At 46.1% G+C, this 18494-nt stretch overlaps 1 protein-coding gene across 1 annotated transcript; it reads left to right on the top strand.

The window, feature by feature from the left end:
* The first annotated feature begins 110 nt into the window (after positions 1-110).
* On the top strand, positions 111-7051 carry Cenpa (centromere protein A). Its single transcript, XM_031356832.1, has 5 exons — positions 111-430; positions 4472-4578; positions 4971-5048; positions 5305-5459; positions 6269-7051. The coding sequence occupies exons 1-4, from the start codon at positions 271-273 to the stop codon at positions 5437-5439; spliced, it is 480 nt and encodes a 159-aa protein (XP_031212692.1). The 5' UTR covers positions 111-270; the 3' UTR covers positions 5440-5459; positions 6269-7051.
* The last annotated feature ends 11443 nt before the right edge of the window (positions 7052-18494 follow it).

Here is an 18494-nt window from a genome sequence, read left to right as displayed (position 1 = left end):
TACCCATTGGCTGACTCTGCGGCCAGACCTTTATTTTCATTGGTTTATCCGGATGTCGCCCCACGCTGGCTTTCCATAGCCAACCACTGAGAGTCACAGAGTTGGGGATTTTAAAAATTGCGGTGGGCGGTGCGGCGAAGTTTTGAAGGGATGGCGGCGGAGATCCGGCGTTCCTGACGCGCACGGTCCGCTTGCTCTCGCGTTCGGTTTTGGCCGCAGGACCCGGAAGGCTTAGGAGAGGCTGCATAACCCGAACCCCCTCTGCCAGCCATGGGCCCGCGTCGCAAACCGAGGACCCCGAGGAGGAGGTCCTCCAGCCCGGAGCCCGGACCCTCGCGGCCATCCGAGAGCCCGCGTCGCGAGCCGAGGATCCCGACGGGGCGGCCCTCCGGCCCAGCGCCCGGACCCTCGAGACGGAGCTCCGGTGTAGGTAAGCGAGCCTGCCCTGCACCTCCGAGGCCGGTGCCGTGATCCTGCGGGGCGGGACGGGGCAGCAGCGGGGACATCTGCTCCGGTCACGACTTGCCGCTAAGCATGCATGGGGTTACTGGTTTCTTTCCTGGCCGTTTTACCTGGCCAGGGAGAAAAAGGAGACGCAGACGAGATAGGTAGCTTGAGCAGAGACACACAACTCATTCTGACGGACACAGAGTCTTTTTTGATTTTTTTTTTTTTTTTTTTTTTTTGGTTAGGATTTATTTAATGCTTATGTTTGTGCGTGTGCGTGCGCTATTTGTGCGAAGGTGCTGGCGAAGGCCAGAAGAGGGCGTCGGAACCCCGGAGCCTGAGTTACAGGCAGTTGTGAGTGCTGGGAACAGAACTCGGGCCTGGAAAAGTAGCCTGCAGTTTTTGGGTTTTTGTTTTGTTTTGTTTTGTTTTGGCTTGCTTTGGTTTGGTTTTTCCAGACAGGGTTTCTCTGTATAGCCCTGGCTGCCCTGGAACTCACTCTGTAGACCAGGCTGGCCTTGAACTCAGAAATCCACCTGCCTCTGCCTCCCAAGTACTGGGATTAAAGGTGTGCACCACCACTGCCCGGCCCATTACTCTTATCTTAGAGAAAAGTTTTACCTCAGATGCGCTCACCCACTTCTTGGCTCTCCTACTGCCCTTCTCTGGTAAACTTGCTTTCCAGCTACTTGGTGGTTTTTGTTGTTGTTGTTGTTTTGTTTTGTTTTGTTTCTCCCTCTTCCACTTCCTTCAGCCTCGGCTCTCCCACTCACAGGCCTTGCCTAGGTGTCCCTCCTTTTCCCACGTCAACCCTTCTTTCATGTGGTCTTTGGACATATCTTCCTTTTGTGCTGTAAGGGACTTTGTGTTGCTCTTGCTACCTTGCTACATAACAGCTCACAGCCATTTGTAACTCCAGTTCCAGGGGATCCTTCTGACCTCTGCAGGCACTGCACACACAGGCATACTGCATACACATAGAATAAAATAAAACCATTTGTGATGTGACAGTGACTCCCTTGGATCCCAGGCTAACCTTGAGCTCAGGACACCCTGTCTCTGCATCCCAGGTGTTGGAGTTGTAGGTGAGGGCCTGTGGGGCCGGCTGGAGGAAAGAGCCTTCATATGTAAGTCTTGCTGGAAATTCTCTGGTTCCCAACTGCTTATGTTGACTTCTGAGATCCAGCCTCAGTGTGTCTGGATCCAGTTCTTTCCGTGTCATCTCGGGTCACTTTTGTTTCGTAAACACCTGTTCTTGCATCATGAATCTTAGAGCTCTCTTCCTCTTATATTTCTCAAAATCTTCCTGGGAGAGAATAAGGTCTCACCGTGTAGCCTTGGCTAGCCTCCTACCTCTGCCTCTCAAGCACCGATTGCAAGCATGCAGCATGGCACCCAGGTCTCTCCTCTACTCAAACTCCTTGGGTGTAGTTTATTTTGATTCTTGACTTTGGCTCCTTCTTCTGGTGTCAGCCACATTCTTTGGTGGTCTCTGGTTGCGTTGTCTTTATTTTCTGTGAGTGTGTGCCTGTTAACAACACCCCTGTCCCCAAGATCCCGCAAGTGGTGGGCAGGAGGAGTATTTGTCGTTGATCTCTTAGTTATGGCCCATTCTAACGAGCTTCAGTTGACAGTCTGATACAAACTTCGTCACCCAGGAAGGGGAAACTTCAGCTGAGGAATGAACCTCAGTCAGACTGGCTGGCTTGTAGCCGTGTCTATGAAGCATTTTTTTTTTTTCTAAATTACCTATTGATGTCGGAGGGCTCTGTCCACTGTGGGTGGTGCTACCACCTCCTATCTGGGTAGGTGGACTTGAACTGAGAAAGCTAGAGGAGCGGGTCAGTAAGCAGCATCCCTCCAAGGTTTCTGCCTCCAGATTCCTGCCTTGAGCTCCTGCCCTGGCTTCTCTTGATGATAGAATGTAAGCCAAATAGACCCTTTCCTCCCCAGGTTGGTCTCAGAAGTAGTGTTTATCACAACAACAACAACAACCATAGAAGAGCCGGGCCCTCCCTCTCTGTCTTCACTGTCTCCAGTCTCCTAGACACAGCTCTGTGTCTTTGCTTTATAACCTTCACGGCCATGATTTAGTGTCCACTACCTTCCTGGCACAGGCCACTCTGCACTGTCTCCGTCTGCCTTCTTCCATTTTTTCCTGCAGTGTTCCTCACTGCTTTGGGTAGAATCTTCTTTCTTGGCTAGACCTTAAACAACCCAGCTAAAGCTAAGTTAAGTGGTCCTGCTTTGCAGGACTAGGGATTGAACCCAAGACCTTGTATGGAATGGGCAAGTGCTCTTCCAGCCAGTTCCTGTGTGTATGCCTTTGTTTTGTTTTAGCCAAGCTGTTCAATTAGCCAGGTATATTCATTTTAATCAGTCAATTATTTATATTTATTGACAATTATACTATTATTTTCATTATCACTAATTGTATTTAATGTCTTGTTTTATCTCAGTAACTAACACTTGAGTTGGATTTAACTCAGTTATCTTTTTGTTTTTAAGATTTATTTTTATTTAGGGGGCCTGGAGATTGGCTTAATAGTTAGGAGCACTGGCTAGGGTTTGATTCCCAGCACCTCATAGTGGCTAACAACCTTCAGTACAGTGCCAGAGGATCTGACTTCTGTAGGTACCAGGCATACACATGGGGCACAGATGTATATGCAGGCAAAACAGCTACTACACACAAAGATTTCTGTGGTTTTTTTTTATTTATATGTGTGTTTTACCTGCATATATATGTGTATGTATGTATATATGTGAGTGTGTATATATACATATATACCATATATATGTATATTCACACACACACCTACAGAGGTCAGACACAGGTGTCAGGGTGTTGGATTCTCTGAATTGGAGTTAGATGGTTGTAAGCACCATATGGATGCTGAGCACCAAACCTAAGTCCTCTACAAGAGCAACAAATACTCTGAGCCAATGAGCCATCTCTCCAGCCCAATTTTTATTTCTAATTATATGTATGTGCACATTAATTCAGGTCCCCAAGGGGACCAATCACCAGATTGCCCTGGCCCTAAAGTTACAGGCAAGTGATTATAGGCAGTGTGAGCCACCTGCCATGAGTGCTAGGAACCAAACTTAGATCCTCTGTAAGAATAGTACATGCTCTGACCACTGGACCATCTTCAGTCCTTAACTCATTTGGCATTCTTGTTTTCTGCTAGATGTATTTCAGGTTATTCATTTCCCTCTGGTGAATTTAGGGTGTATCTTTCAGGTTTTGAGAAGAACATTTTTACATTTTTCATTTTTATATTTTTTTGTATTTTTGTATTTTTTCATTTTAATTAATCTAGTATCAGTTAAGTTTCTTCTTCAACCTTTTAGAGTTCGAAGTGTTTTTTCTTTGTGTTGTGGGGGATTGAACCCATGGCTTCGTGCTTGCTTAACCAAGCACTTGAACACAGAGCCACAGCTCCAGAGCCGAATGGTTTGTTTTGTTTGGTTTATTTGGTTTTTTTTGTTTTTAATTTTGTATTTTTGTTTTCTAATGAGAATTTGAAATTTTACCAAACTCTGTGGCTTCACCATCCACATTCCTGACAGTAGCACTGAGTTACGCCATTTCCAAGGTCCCAACTTGGTCTCTAATGAATGTTAGCCAACTGTCTCCACTTCCCAGGGCTTCAGGATAATCAAGACAAGGGATTTGTACTCGATACTGCCTAATTCCTTCCAGCTAATAAGAAGGAAGACTAGGACCTAAAAACAGAAATAGCTAACTTTCCAGTCTGGTGGGAAGGACGTGAGATCCATGAATACTGTGGGGCCTGACAGGAAGGGTCTGTAGGGATGGAACTGCGGTGTGAGAGAGGCTTCGTGGAAGTTAACACGCAAACTCACAGGCTCTTAGGCACCTGTGTGCTTGCTCTGAGGACAGAGCTAGCTCCATGCTGAAGTCCGTTGAGTTCATGTGAAGGTTTGTGTCTGCTGTGCTGCCGAGCACCGATTACCTCCACTGCCTTTGCCTTCACAACCTAACTCCTCTGCTCAGGCACGCAGACACTACACAGAAGACGGAGAGTCCTGTGGCTGAGGGAAATCAAGAACCTGCAGAAGAACACAGACCTCTTGTTAAGGAAGAGGCCTTTCAGCCTCCTTGTGAGTTCTGGGGCCCTTTACTCTGTCCTGGGCCACCTTTTCTCTAATTCTCCCAAATATGCTCTCACTGACGGGGCTCAAGGTTGTCTGTAACCCTCGAGGCACTACATAGCCTCTGTTTACGATGCTGACTACTTCTCCTTACCTCTAACTATAACAGAACCTCTCAGCCGGTTTGTCTCCCTACCCTGAGGTTGCCTTTTTCCCTCAACAACCACAAGCTATGCCCGTTCCTAAGCCCCTGGGCATCAGTGCCTGCTCTGACAGGCCCTGAGGTCAAGAGCCAAGACATAATGGTAGAAACGGATGCATTAGATACTTGGAGAAAGTCCATCCAGTCTTCAATCACTGTTCTGTGGCCCTCTACTCATCCCCATCCCACTCCTCCACAGGTAAGAGAAATATGTGGGAAATTCAGTCGTGGTGTGGATTTATATTGGCAAGCTCAGGCTTTGTTGGCCCTCCAAGAGGTAAGAAGCAGGGATGAGTGAAGGCGGAAAGGAAGAAGTACATCCCAGAATTCCTCAGGACTGCTTATGGTGTAGCGCCGGCGTTTCTGGCCTCCTGAAAAGAGCAGTGAATGTATAGCACGTGAGGGTGTGGAGCGGGTCTGATGGGTAGCCCCTGGATTCACCTTGTTCTTTACTTCAGTCCTTTGAGTCCGTCTGTCTCCAAGAAAAGACAGTCTGGGCCCCTCGCCCATGTCAATGTTCTCGTTCTGCCCAGGCAGCAGAAGCATTTCTCGTTCACCTCTTTGAGGATGCCTATCTCCTCTCCTTACATGCTGGGCGAGTCACACTTTTCCCCAAAGACATACAGCTGACCAGGAGGATCCGAGGCATTGAAGGAGGACTTGGCTGAGCAGGCAGTGGGATGTGTCCGTAAGTCTGTCCAGCTCCTCAGAGTGCTGCTTGTTGCTGGGAGAGAAGATTTCTCTGAACCCCTTCAGGGATTGATGTCCACACCCATCCTTAGTCCCTTGCCCTCTCACCTGTGTTCCCTAAGGAAGGTCTTTCTCCATGCTTGGAAGGCGTATGCCATGTCCCTTTGTGCAATGTTAAGATAAGAGCTGAATGTGGTGCTTCGTGCTTGTAACCCAGCACTTGGGAAGCCCAAGCAGGAGGATTAAGCTCAAGACCAGCATATGACATGAGCATCTCACTCAAGTGCCAGGTGGATGCCACCCAGTGCTATAGAGTGAGGTCTTTTTTAAAAATAAGTGAATGGCTGGGCAGTAGTGGTTGCATACCTTTAATCCCAGCATTTGGGGGCAGAGACAGGCAGATTTCTGAGTTCAAGCCCCCCCTGGTCTATAGAGTGAGTTCCAGGACAGCTAAGGCTATACAGAGAAACCGTGTCTTGAAAAGGCAAAACAAAACAAAAAATGAATGGATGAGTTGTGCTCCATATTTCTGATAGTACATCTTGCCATTTTACAAGGACTAGATCCCCTACCCCACCCACCATCACTGCCTAAGTAAGGGTCTTACTATGTAATTCTGTCTGTCTTGGAACTGTATAGAGCAAGCTGGCCTCAAACTCACAGAGATTACCTGCCTGTGCCTCCCAAGTACTGAGATTAAAGGTGTGTGCCAAGATGTACAGCTTCGGATCCTCTCGTTTTTAAAAAGAAGAGGGTGTTTGTTTGTTTTTAAATGCCTTGTTAGTAAATATGATTCCCAAATTTCAGAGACAATACCTGGAACCTGTTGGAGCTGCAGTGGTATCTGAGGAGCTGTCTGGATTTTGCTGTTTTTGAACAGTGGCTACATGTTGCCCTTTAAACTGTTTTCCTAAAAGAGAAGATTGTGGCTTTCCCCTGGGACAGAGGAAGAAGAGACGGTCTGCCCGCTCCCGTAGACATGAGTGTTTGCAGACCAAAGGTCAGCTTTGTGCGTTGCTCAACCATGACTGAGGGTTTCCGACACATCTGCCATGTTATGAGGGGAAGTTCTTACTTCACTCTTACTGTAGTGTTTGCATCTTTTACCATGTGTGTTTTTACTTTCATTTAAAATGTAAGGGAGAAAAATCTGAGTAAAATGTTGAATCTGTTGTATGGAACACCCTGGAGTCCCGCCGTGTAAATGTCTGACTTCCAGGGTGACCTCATCCTGCCTGTTGGCAAGCATGCAGTGTTTCAAACCTTAAGTAGAATTACATACAAAATCCTTTCTTCCTTCTCTTCAAGACTGGGGCTTGAATCCAAAGTTTCGCACATGCCAAGCACGGACTATAATGTTGAACTGCATCCACAGCCTGAAATAGTCTTTCTGGTTCCTACCAGTAAATTCCTATCAAAAACGTGCAGAAAGTCTCTCTCAGAATTGGACATTTTATTCTTAGCTCTAACTCATATAAAATGTAGCATACCAGTCTGGGATTTTAAAATGTGTTTTCTGTATTTTTACAAGTTAATTTTAGCTTATTTGGAGAGAAATAATAGTAATAAAAAATAATTCCTTAATTGAAACTGTCCCACAGTTTCATGAACCGGGTTCTGCCTCGACCAAAGGGAGAAAGGAGACCTGAAACACAGAGTTCGAGAACAAAAGGACAGGAAGCCAAGTTGAGGGTTTCCAATCAAGGCTCTCCTTTACTTTGGGGGTTCAGCATTTATATACAAGAGAGCATAACTGAATCTCTAGGTTACAATGACATTTGAATAACATAAGGAATTAGGGAGGAGTCAGGAAGAGTCTAAACAAAGTCTAGGAGGATGTCAAAGGGAAACCTGCTGCAGGGCTGAAGGTGTAAACTCAGGGCATCCTGCAGGTCTCAGCTCTGGGGAATGGCTGGAGACGCAGTCCACAGTGGGGGAGGAGGTCAACAACATGTCCTCAGGCTGTATACGCGCCAGCCAGCAGGCGTAGTGAAAGTGGAACTCATAGTAGTGAGTCTTTGGTTCAGGCACAGAAGGCATGAGTTGAGTCTGCAGTGGCAAACTCCGATGTCTTGCAGCTGAGGGACCCCAACACTTAATGTAAAAATTGAAATAAAGTTACTGTTATAGATGTCATAAGCTTTTTTAGTAAATATTAAGCTCATCATTTTACACCCTTTGAAGCAGTTACAATGTGAACAAGAGAAGTGAGCTGTGCAGATTTTCCACTGGTGAAAGGCACACACAGTAACCTGCCGTCTTACTGTCGATAAGAGGTTTCCAGTAACGTGGGACACGCCACCTTCTGGCTTGAGGTGCAGTGATGAGAACAGCAGTAAGCGCAGACTCCTGATGAAGACATGGCAACTAACTGAACTCAGGCCAAAGCCAAGTTCCAGGTCTCACCGGTCAATAAACTTTACCCTTTGCAAATACTTACTGATGGATCAGACATATGTAGATGTTCAAATAAAGCTCATCTGGGGTAATTTTAGTATTCCTTTCAAGTACCCAGCAGGATCAGTGTTCTCAGGACTGCAGTGTTTGTATGAGAATAGGTGGTTTCTGGCCTGGTAACTATAGTATGTGTAATGGTATAGTTAGGAAGTTGTAACAGCTTAGGTGAGGTTCCTCACTTAGACAATCTCTGGTGTTCCCAGGATCCACTGTCTCCACCTTCACTGGATGGCATGGGATACATCCATATGCCATCATATCTGGCTTTTTATGTGGACCCTGGGGGTGAAACTCAGTCTTTGTGACTGCAAAGCAAGCCCTTTACCAACCAAGCCATCTTCCATCCCAGTGTTGTTGAGCTTTTGTGTGGTCTGAGATATCCCCCGCTGCACATACATTGAGGGCGTTGCGGATGCTTGGGCTTGGGTGGCACGTCTGGGGGAAGTGGCAGTGGGCTTTGCGGGCTGTAGTCTGGCCTTGCTTCCCAGTTGATAACCGTGCTGCAATCATTAGCTGCTTCTGTCCCTCTGTCTTCCCTACCATGACACTTGTTACCTCCTGAACCATGAGCCCAAATAAGCCCCACACACACACACACTCACACACTTAAGCTGCTTTTGTCGGGTATATGGTCACAGAGTAAAGTTAGCTAATATAAACCCCACTTCTCATTCATTAGCTTATTTGAGACGGGGTCCTGCTATGTGATCAGTTTGTTCCTGGAACTTGGGATGTTTCTGCCATGGCCTCCCAGGTGCCAGCATCAGGGGTGCAGCACCCATGGTGTGGTTTCTGCCTTTCTCTACTAGGTCATTTAACTCAGTCAGACAAACCACTATCATTGAAATCAAAGAGGTACTGATAGAGAAGACAAAGGGAAGATTAGGGAGCCACCGGTGCCACAAACACACCCTCACTGTGGCTCTGTAGGAATCAGGGTCTCCACCACCATAGCACTGACCTGTGTGGCTGCTCCTGGCTACCTCCTCACCCCGAGCAGAGCACCACGCCTGTCAACTGCTGCTCCCCAAAAGCACTGCCAAAGTAGGAAAGAGAGCGTGGCTCTGCCCCTCCTGCTTTCCGGGTCCTACAAGCATCTCCTATCTGCAGAACCTAACCAGAAGCAGCCACAAGGGTGCCTGAGAATGTACCTAGCCAGGATAGGGACCAAGCCAAAAGAATCATCAAGTAGCTCTTGTCCTAGGAGCGCAAGGACACTTTTAAGTTTGTCATTTTCTGTTTCTGTTTTGCTGTGTAGTAACTGTTCACTCCAAGTTTTACTCCCCACCCCGTCCTCCTCTAGTTGTTCAGGTCTCTTTAATTAAAATTCTCCGGTAGCTTTTTTTGAGCATGTGCCAAGTTTGAGCTTTCCTAGAGAATGCTCAGATGAACATTTTAGAGAACGCTCGTGTTCCCTCAGGATAAAGACATGCCCAGAGGAGGCCTGAGGCCTAGGTGGGTCTAAGAACCGATGCCCATATGCACAAGCCTCCAACATGCCCGTCCCTGGCTTTGGCCTCCTTGCATCCAGAGGCCGCTTACTAAATTGTCTAAGGGGGAAATGAGGGAAGGCAGCTTGCGTGTGAGAGGAACTTCTAGGGCTTCGGTTGTTTGCTGGTGACCCTGCAGCCAGCCCTATCAACTCCCAGGGCTCTGGTTGCAGCTTGGGGTTGTGTAGAGTGCTGGTTCAGCTTGGCCCGGATGGCTTCGGAGCTGCTGATTCCACTGTCTGCTTGCTCGTCCCTCTGCTTTTTAACTTTCAGACGTGCGGCTGCCTTTCCCTCTATGGGTCTCCCTGTCTTTGTGAGTTTGTGATGATTTTCTTAACTCTGTACAGAATCTCGGTTTTGGCAGTTTTCTTTCTTGACGTGAGAAGGCTGACTCCATGGTTTTCTGGGTTCTTTCTTTTTCCTCCCCTGTTGAAATATCACCACAACCATTACTCTTTGAAGCTAATACCATTTCCTTGATTTATCTTTTCTTTCAAAGATGTGTCCTTGTTTCTGGTGTTCTGCAGTGTCATTATGTTGTGTCTAAATGCAGATTTCTTTTTCTTAGTTTGCTTGGCATTCATTGGGCTTCTTGAATATGGACTGATGTCTTTTCATCAGTCCTCACCCATTATCTCTTTAAACACTGCTTCTCCCCAGACTCTCTCCTCTCACATGGAAGCTCCAGTCACCTGCTCTTCAGGCTTTTCCCTGGGCCCTCTATCACTGCCTTCAGATGGCTTCTGCCCCACCTTCTAATGCACTGACATTTTTTTCTCTTTTCAGCTATTCCTAATATCCTTGTAAACTTTTTGATTTTCTTTTCTTTTTTCTTTCTTCCTTCCTTTCTTTCCTTCTTCCTATTTTTTAAAGATTTATTTATTTATTTTATGTATATGAGTACACTATAGCTGTACAGACAATTGTGAGCCTTCATGTGGTTGTTGGGAATTGAATTTTTAGGACATCTTCTTGCTCCAGTCAACTTCTGGTCACTCAGTCCCTGCTTGCTCCAGCCCAAAGATTTATTTATTATTATGTATAAGTACACTGTAGCTGTCTTCAGACATGCCAGAAGAGGGCATCAGATCTCATTATAGGTGGTTGTGAGCCACCATGTGGTTGCTGGGATTTGAACTAAGGACCTCCGGAAGAGCAGTCAGTGCTCTTAAGCACTGAGCCATCTCTCCAGCCCCCCAAACTGATTTCACATTTCCTTTTTCTTCTTTTCCCCGAGACAGGGTTTCTCTGTGTAGCCCTGGCTGTCCTGGAACTCACTCTGTAGACCAGGCTGGCCTACTCAGAAATCCGCCTGCCTCTGCCTCCCAAGTGCTGGGATTAAAGGCATGCGCCACCACCACCTGGCTTCCTTCCTTCTCTCTTTCTCTCTCTCTCTCTCTCTCTCTCTCTCTCTCTCTCTCTCTCTCTTTCTTTCTTCCATTCTTCATGTTCATTTTGTTTTGAGACAGGGTCTCATTATATGGCCTGGAAGTCAGAGGGATCTTCCTGTCTCTGCCCACAGAGACAGCTGGGATTAAATATGTGTATCTTCTGGCCTTTGTCCATTTTCTTAATTTTAATTGTTGTGAGGTGTAATGGCTATTTCTGGTTGTCAAACTTGACTATATCTGGAATGAACTATAATCCAGAATTGGAGGGCTCACCTCTGATCCAGATCTTGAGGCTGGAAGGCACAGGTTTCTGACCTGGATCTTGTGGCATAGTGGCTATGAAAAGCTTAGGCCCAGGTAATGTAGTCCATGCCTTTAATCCCAGGAGACTAAGGCAAGAAGATCTCTGAGTTCAAGGTCAGCCTGAGACAAAGCAAGTCCCAGATCCAGGCATGGTGGTGCACATCTTTAATCTGGGCCACACCTTCTGCTGGAGGCCTACATAAGGACACTGGAAGAAGGAAGACTCACTCTTCTTTGACTGCTTGCACTTACTTGCTGGCACATCTACAGGAACCTACTTCTACAGAAGATCAGCTGAAACAACTAGCCTCATGGGACTGAGCAACTACTAGATTCTTGGACTTCCCATCCACAGCTGCCCATTGTTGGGTTAGTTGGACTACAGACTGTAAGTCATAACAATAAATTCCCTTAATATATTAATTCCATAAGTTCTGTGACTCTAGAGAACCCTAAGACATGAGGTTTGTTTTGTTTCGTTTTTATCAGTTCTGTAATTATTATTTGGTTCTTTTTGCTTGTTACTGTACCGTTTTGTTTTTTCAGAGTCTCACATAGCCCAGGCTAGACTCAAGCCTACTGTGTGGCCAAATGTACGTTGACCTTACTCTCCTGCCTCAGTTTCCCAGTGCTGGGGTTTTAAGTACTCACAGCCAGCCCTGGCACCACAATGCCTGATTTTCTTCTCATCTTTATGTTACTTTTTATAATTTCTTATCCTGTTGAGGTCTACTTCACAAAGCATAGCTGTAGCCATTTTGTTTCATGTCTGCCAGTCATTGGTACAGAAAATAGCTCGACTCAGAGCAAAGTCATGCTAATCACATACCCTGTTGTGTTCTGTATGAGGTTTGTTAAACTTAAGAAATTCCACAAAGCTTTACAAATGACCCATCAAATTAAAGGTCAGTATGAACTGTTACGTCTAAAATGGCTCGAGTCACAGCTAACCACCAGGCAGCAATTCCTGCACCTGCATATAAGCTCATATGCAGTTGTGGTATTTTGCTTTTTTTCCCTTATAAGCCAGCCTTAAGAAATGTTCAGAGTCATGACTCAACCCCTGAATTCTGAGCTGCAGTCCTGATTGATCAGTCTTAGGGTATGCATTCAATAAACCATCCTTGCCTGACTGAAATCGGTGTTTGTATAGTTTGTGGGACGACTCTTGGACCCCAACAATCCCCTGCTGAAAGCTCCAAGTCTGGTCCCTTTACCCACAGACCTGCCCTCCAGTACATGGAATGGGCCAGCCATAGATACCTGCTTGCCACCACACCACTCAGCACTGATGGAGGATGTTACCTAGGGTCCTGTCAGCGGAGTGGCCAGCCTACAGCAGGAGCAGCCATAATATGAATATATGGTGGGTGGTCAGGTAGGAGAAAAAGAGAAGTGGAACAGCTTGAGCATTATGGAGATGGAGATGGAGACTGAGGGTGGAGAGGAGTGGCCAGCTGTGAGTAGCCAGAGGGTGGAGAGGAGTAGCCTGCTGTGAGTAGCCAGCCCCACCCACCTGCGGCCGTGGTGAGGTCCCAGTCCATTCTATCTTGGCTGTGGACTGGGGGTGGTGCGGAAAATCAAAATACCAAGGGATGTTGAGGACTTTAAATAGGGTTTGAGAAACTTTGGAGGTGAATTCAGGACCTTTGTCTGACTGGAGGGAGGCTGAGATTCCAAACTGAGGGATGATCTCACAGAGGAAGAGATCAAAGACTGTCTGAGCCCTTTTTGTTGGTGGTGGGGAATGCCTCCACCCACCCCGAGAAGGTGTCCATCAAGACCAGGAGGAGGTACTTGGCACGTTTGACCATGAGCATGTAGGTAAAGTCAGGTTGCCAGTTGATCCCAGGGAGGGAGCCTCTAGCTTGGTGGGTAGGAAAGGGGGTGCTATGATACTTGGAGTTGAGGTCTGACATCTGACAGATTTTGTAAGAGGCAGTGATAGATTTTAAGAAATGCAAGTCCTCAGGGATAGGCTATAGGTGAGTTTTAACAAAGTAAGATAAGATTTGGCTGTTAGGGTAAAAGAGCTGGTATAAATAGGACAGAGTCTGATGAGTGTCAGGGGATAACAGGGGGGAAGTAGGTTCTAGTGTGAGAATGTCCTGTGGTGGATGTAACAAGTCTAGGCCTCCAAGGGTCACAGCTCTAGCTGCCTTGTCAGACCAGTTGTTCCCTTAGAGATAATAGAGTAAGGGATAATTATTTGGAGAGATTTGGGAACTAGTAGTGTATGTATAAGAGCTCTGTAAACTTAGAAGAGATGTATGGCTTAATAGGAAATAAGAGAAGATAGACTCCAATTTTCAAAGACATTGGCAATCAGTGGAGGTCCATTCTCATCCAGTTTTCTACTGCTCAAATATATTTCAGGATTCCTTGCTATATGCTATGAGCGTAAGCAAATCTGGAGATTTTATCTGAGTCTGGGTAATATGCAGGAGACGTTCTTGTGGTGAAGGTTCTGGGTAGTTGTTAGCCTACCCTAGTTTCTCTTTTTTCTCCAATTTTTTCCATGGATGTGTACATATGCATGTTTTCATGTATATGGGCACACATGTATATGGACATGACTTTAATGTTTTCAAAACCTTTTTTTAAAAAATTGTCTTTCTTTCTTCCTTTCTTTCTTTCTTCCTTTCTTTCTTTCTTTCTTTCTTTCTTTCTTTCTTTCTTCTTCAACACAGGGTTTCTCTGTATAGCCCTGGCTGTCCTGGAACTCACTCTGTAGACCAGGCTGGCCTCAAACTCAGAAATCTGCCTGTCTCTGCCTTCCAAGTGCTGGGATTAAAGGTGTGTGCCACCACTGCCCAGCTTGTATTTATTTTTAATGAGAGTGCTCTGCTGCACCTATATCCACCTGCCTGAAGAAGGCAGCAGATCTCCCTATAGATGGTTGTGAGCCTCCATGTGGGTGCTGGGAATTGAACTCATGACCTCTGGAAGAGCAGCCAGTGTTCTTAACTGCTGAGCCACCTCACCAACCCCCCAAAACCTTCTTTTAATGATGGTTCTTAAATGCTCTAGCCTCTTTTCTAGCCCACTACCCATCAGAGGCAGTGGAAAAGGATGGTTATTAGGAAACCATGGAAGTGGACTTGTTAGAAATGGTTCTTTTGAAGTAAACCCTATCTGTGTTGTCAGGAATTCAGCGGTTCAGTTCAAAAGTCAGCAGTGGCAGCTCGATCCATTCAAAAACACTTCCAGATAAACCAGTCGTCCAGTTCAGTGGGGTCTGGATAGCAGCAGTGGACCGACCTATCAGGAACAGGCAGGCCTTAGCTGAATTGGTACAAGTCCTATAGGCCTGAACTCTTGGATGACATGAGTCTCCATCATGAAGGTACCCTTGGTTATAATCTGTGCCTTTTTGTGAGGGACCAGAAAGTGTTCAATAGATGTACCAGGAATAAGCAGACTGGACCCTTCCCCTGCAGCACTGAGTCCCCAGGCCATCCTTTTTACTTTGCCTCAGTCCCTGAGGACTTCCCAGACTTTGGGTTCTGCAGCACTCTGCAACAGATTCACCACGTAAGAATGGCAGCACCCCATAGGCAGAAAGCACATGGGTTTCTTCCTGACACTCTCTGGTGTCACTGATGTGTGCCTGGCCCAGAGAGAAGGGTTTGCACAGTCCAAAGGCATACATGGCACCCATTGACAGCTTCAGCCATGTAGAAGTCAGACAGATACAATTCAGTGGGTCAAGTCTTAGGAGGAGGTCTGTCTGTGACCCCAGATGTTCTATTCCCTGCCATGTAACAGTTTTCCTAGAGAAAAGTCAACCCTGAGCCAAACAGCTCCTGGTATGTTGGGGTGGAGTGGGAGGTGGGGGAGGCCCTGGAGACTGAAAACATGAATCCTGAGCCTTCAGCCAGTAGAGGGCGCCATGCACCTCAAGATCAGGGGAGCAGTGTGTATTGTTGAGAACCAAAGCAACAGCCTCTGACAGATGGGATGTTGTGGCTTCATAGGGCAGAAACCAATGGCCCAGGTAAGGAGTACAGCCCCAAGAACCCCAATAATTCGTTTTAAGGTCCTAAATGAAGCCAATCACAGTTACACGATGCAGGAGCCACATGCACCATTATTCTCAGAAGAGCTAAGCAACCATACACCAGAGTCTACGTTAGTAAACATAAGATTGTAGGATTTTAACAGATAGACCTGCGAGGCTACCCTGCACACACTTTTTTTTTTATTTAGAATGAAAACAGCCTTAAAAGAAGGGAAAATCCTTCTAGCTGCAGTGCTAGACCCCAGAATCTAGCAACACAGAGCCTCTGCATGAGTGCCAGTCTTCCCAATGTCTGGTCCAGGCCTCTTAGAATGAGCACTGAATGAATAAATGAGCAGATGGATGGGCAGATGGGTGAATGATTTGTAGCTGGAATATGTGTCATCCTGTATTCATCCAATGGTTAGAGGTTTCTGAGTTTCATCCACCACTCATTTTGGAAATCCTTCTTTGTCCCCCAGAGGTCTGATCTAAGCGGGTTTGTTCCACACCCAGAATATCCAGAACTGAAATAAGGGCCCTGAGTACAGATAAGAGTTGGCACCAAAAATACTTAGTGTTTTATTCTCTCTCTCTTTCACTCTCGCTCTATTTCTCTCCCCTCCTCCTCCCTCCCTCCCTCTGTCTCTCTCTTGTGTTCGAGTGCATGTATGTGTGTATGTGTGTACACACCAATGTGCGTATGTGTGTTTACACAGGTGTGCTTGCTAGCATGGGCCAGATAAATCCTGTGATTGACACTGAGATATCTTCCTCTATCGCTCTGCACTTGTTTCCCACCCCCAACGGGCTTTATTATTTTATGTCTGTCTGTCTGTATGTCTATTTTGAGGCAAGGCCTTTCACTGAACCTGGAGTGCTTTATTTCTGTTAGACTCCCTCTATGCTGTGGTTATAAATGTGCACAACCATGCCTGGCTTTTAAGTGGGAGCTGGAGGTCTGACCCTAGGTCTGCATGCTTCCCTTGACTGAGCTGGCTCCTCACCCAACATTTAACTCTTTGCTCTCACGGCTAAACAAGCCAATCGATGCTGATGTTGGTCTGTTGTGTTGGGTGGTTTTGTTTTTCCTCCCAGGCCCCCGTCTCTGCTCCCCTCATTACCTCAGCACGAGGCTGGCAAGTGCTCTGACCCCAGCATGTAGCATGTGATTAACATAGTGACAGAAATGCTAAGTGTTTGACCCTGGTCCTCATGAAATCAAAATTTAAGAGAAAGGGTGTAGTCACTCCAGAAGGGTTTGTGGCAGCTGGAGACCACTTGGTCTCTCACTCATCAACACGGCAATGAGCTACAAGGGAAGAAATGGCCGAGAAGGCGTGGGTACCAGCATGCAGACAACTGTTGGTGATCAAAGATTTGCCAAGCAACAAATGTGGATAGATGGATTGAAAACTATCATTGAAGTAGATGGCACTGATAGATGCTTATTATAGCACAGCTATGGCAAGAGCAACTGAGGCTGTTAAAGACCATACAAGGGGAAGCAAGGACAGCATGACCCTCCGAGGGTACTCAGTAACCTGGGATTACTAGATTTTATTATGTAGACTAGACTGCATTGGTAGAGCCAGATGGTGGTATCCTAGAAACCTAGTAAAAGTGTGGGAAACCAGAAGTGATGCTGAGGCAAGGGGTTATTTTGCACGCTGCAACTTATGCCTAGATGGGCACGGCAGCGGTTGGCTGGCTACAAGGGGCAACCGCGACCTTTGACAGCTAGCTGCGCAGATGCATGAGAGCCTCCTCGAGGTCACAGGAGAACTACTGAAAGTGATCTCCATCACTCCTGTATGTTTCATTCACCGTATGACATGGATGGCATGGTGAAAGGACAAAGGGAATCACTGAGAGCTTCAAGAAGGAGAGAGCATGGGCTGGAGAGATGGCTCAGTGGTTAAGAGCACTGACTGCTCTTTCAGAGGTGTTGAGTTCAATTCCCAGCAACCACATGGTGGTTCACAATCATCTGTAATGGGACCTGATGCCTTCTTCTGATGTGTCTGAAGACAGCAACAGTATACTCACATACACACAAAAAATAAATAAATCTAAAAAAATAAAATAAAATAGAAAAGAAGGAGAGAACATGCTGCCTTTACTGTGTTTTACTTTTATTTTAATTTGAATTAGCTATTATTCCAGCAATATACTACATAAGACAGCATAGAATATGAAGGGGCTGGAAAGATGGCTCAGCGTTTAAGAGTACCGACTGCTCTTCAGAAGGTCCTGAGTTCAAATCTCAGCAACCACATGGTGGCTCACAACCATCCATAATGAGGTCTGATGCCTTCTTCTGGGGTGTTTGAAGACAGCTACAGTGTACTTACATATAAAATAATAAAGAAATCTTTAAAAAGATTATGAAACATAAGCATGCAGAGATAATCACCATCATCATCTTATTTTTGGATACAGAGTCTCACTTTAACCCTAGATGACCTGGAACTCACTATGTACCTTCAGTGTGGTTCTGAATTTTAAAAAATTAATGCGGGCTGGCAAGATGGTTCAGCGGGTAAGAGAACTGACTGCTCTTCCAAAGGTCCTGAGTTCGGATCCCAGCAACCACATGGTGGCTCACAACCACCCGTAATGAGATCTGATGCCCTCTTCTGGTCTGAAGACAGCTACAGTATATTATGCCAGAGTGAGCGGGGGCCGGAGTGAGCGGGGCAGAGGTCCAGAGTTCAATTCCCAGCAGCCACACACATGATGGCTCCTGGCCATCTGTACAGCTACAGTGTACTCATACACATAAAATAAATAAAATAAAATCTTTAAAAAAAATTAATGCAACCCATAGTTGCATTGACCATATTCACCACTGTGAACGGTTTCTCCAATAAAGAGACTCCCATGTTTATGAATTGCTACCTATAAGAACAAGCCATCAGTTACAGAGAAGCACACACAGAGTGTCCGAGATCACAGCATGGGAAGAACTGCTGCTAAGTGTTCCTCATTGCAAGCAATGTCAGCAGAGAAAGGGGACTGTACATTCAAGGAAGAGCGTGTGTGTGTGTGTGTGTGTGTGTGTGTGTGTGTGTGTGTGTGTGTGGAGGGGCACTCATCCTCTGGTTTATTAGATCACACTTATATACACAGAGAACTGAAGCTCATCCTCTGGTTTATTAGATCACACTTATGCACACAGAGAACTGAAGCTCATCCTCTGGTTTATTAGATCACATTTATGTACACAGAGAACTGAAGCTCATCCTCTGGTTTACTAGATCACACTTATGTACACAGAGAACTGAAGCTCATCCTCTGGTTTATTAGATCACACTTATGCATACAGAGAACTGAAGCTCATCCTCTGGTTTATTAGATCACACTTATGCACACAGAGAACTGAAGCTCAT

The sequence above is a fragment of the Mastomys coucha genome, unplaced genomic scaffold (assembly GCF_008632895.1).
Source record: "Mastomys coucha isolate ucsf_1 unplaced genomic scaffold, UCSF_Mcou_1 pScaffold6, whole genome shotgun sequence".
Lineage (NCBI taxonomy): Eukaryota > Metazoa > Chordata > Mammalia > Rodentia > Muridae > Mastomys > Mastomys coucha.
This window is presented reverse-complemented; position numbering and strand designations above follow the sequence as displayed.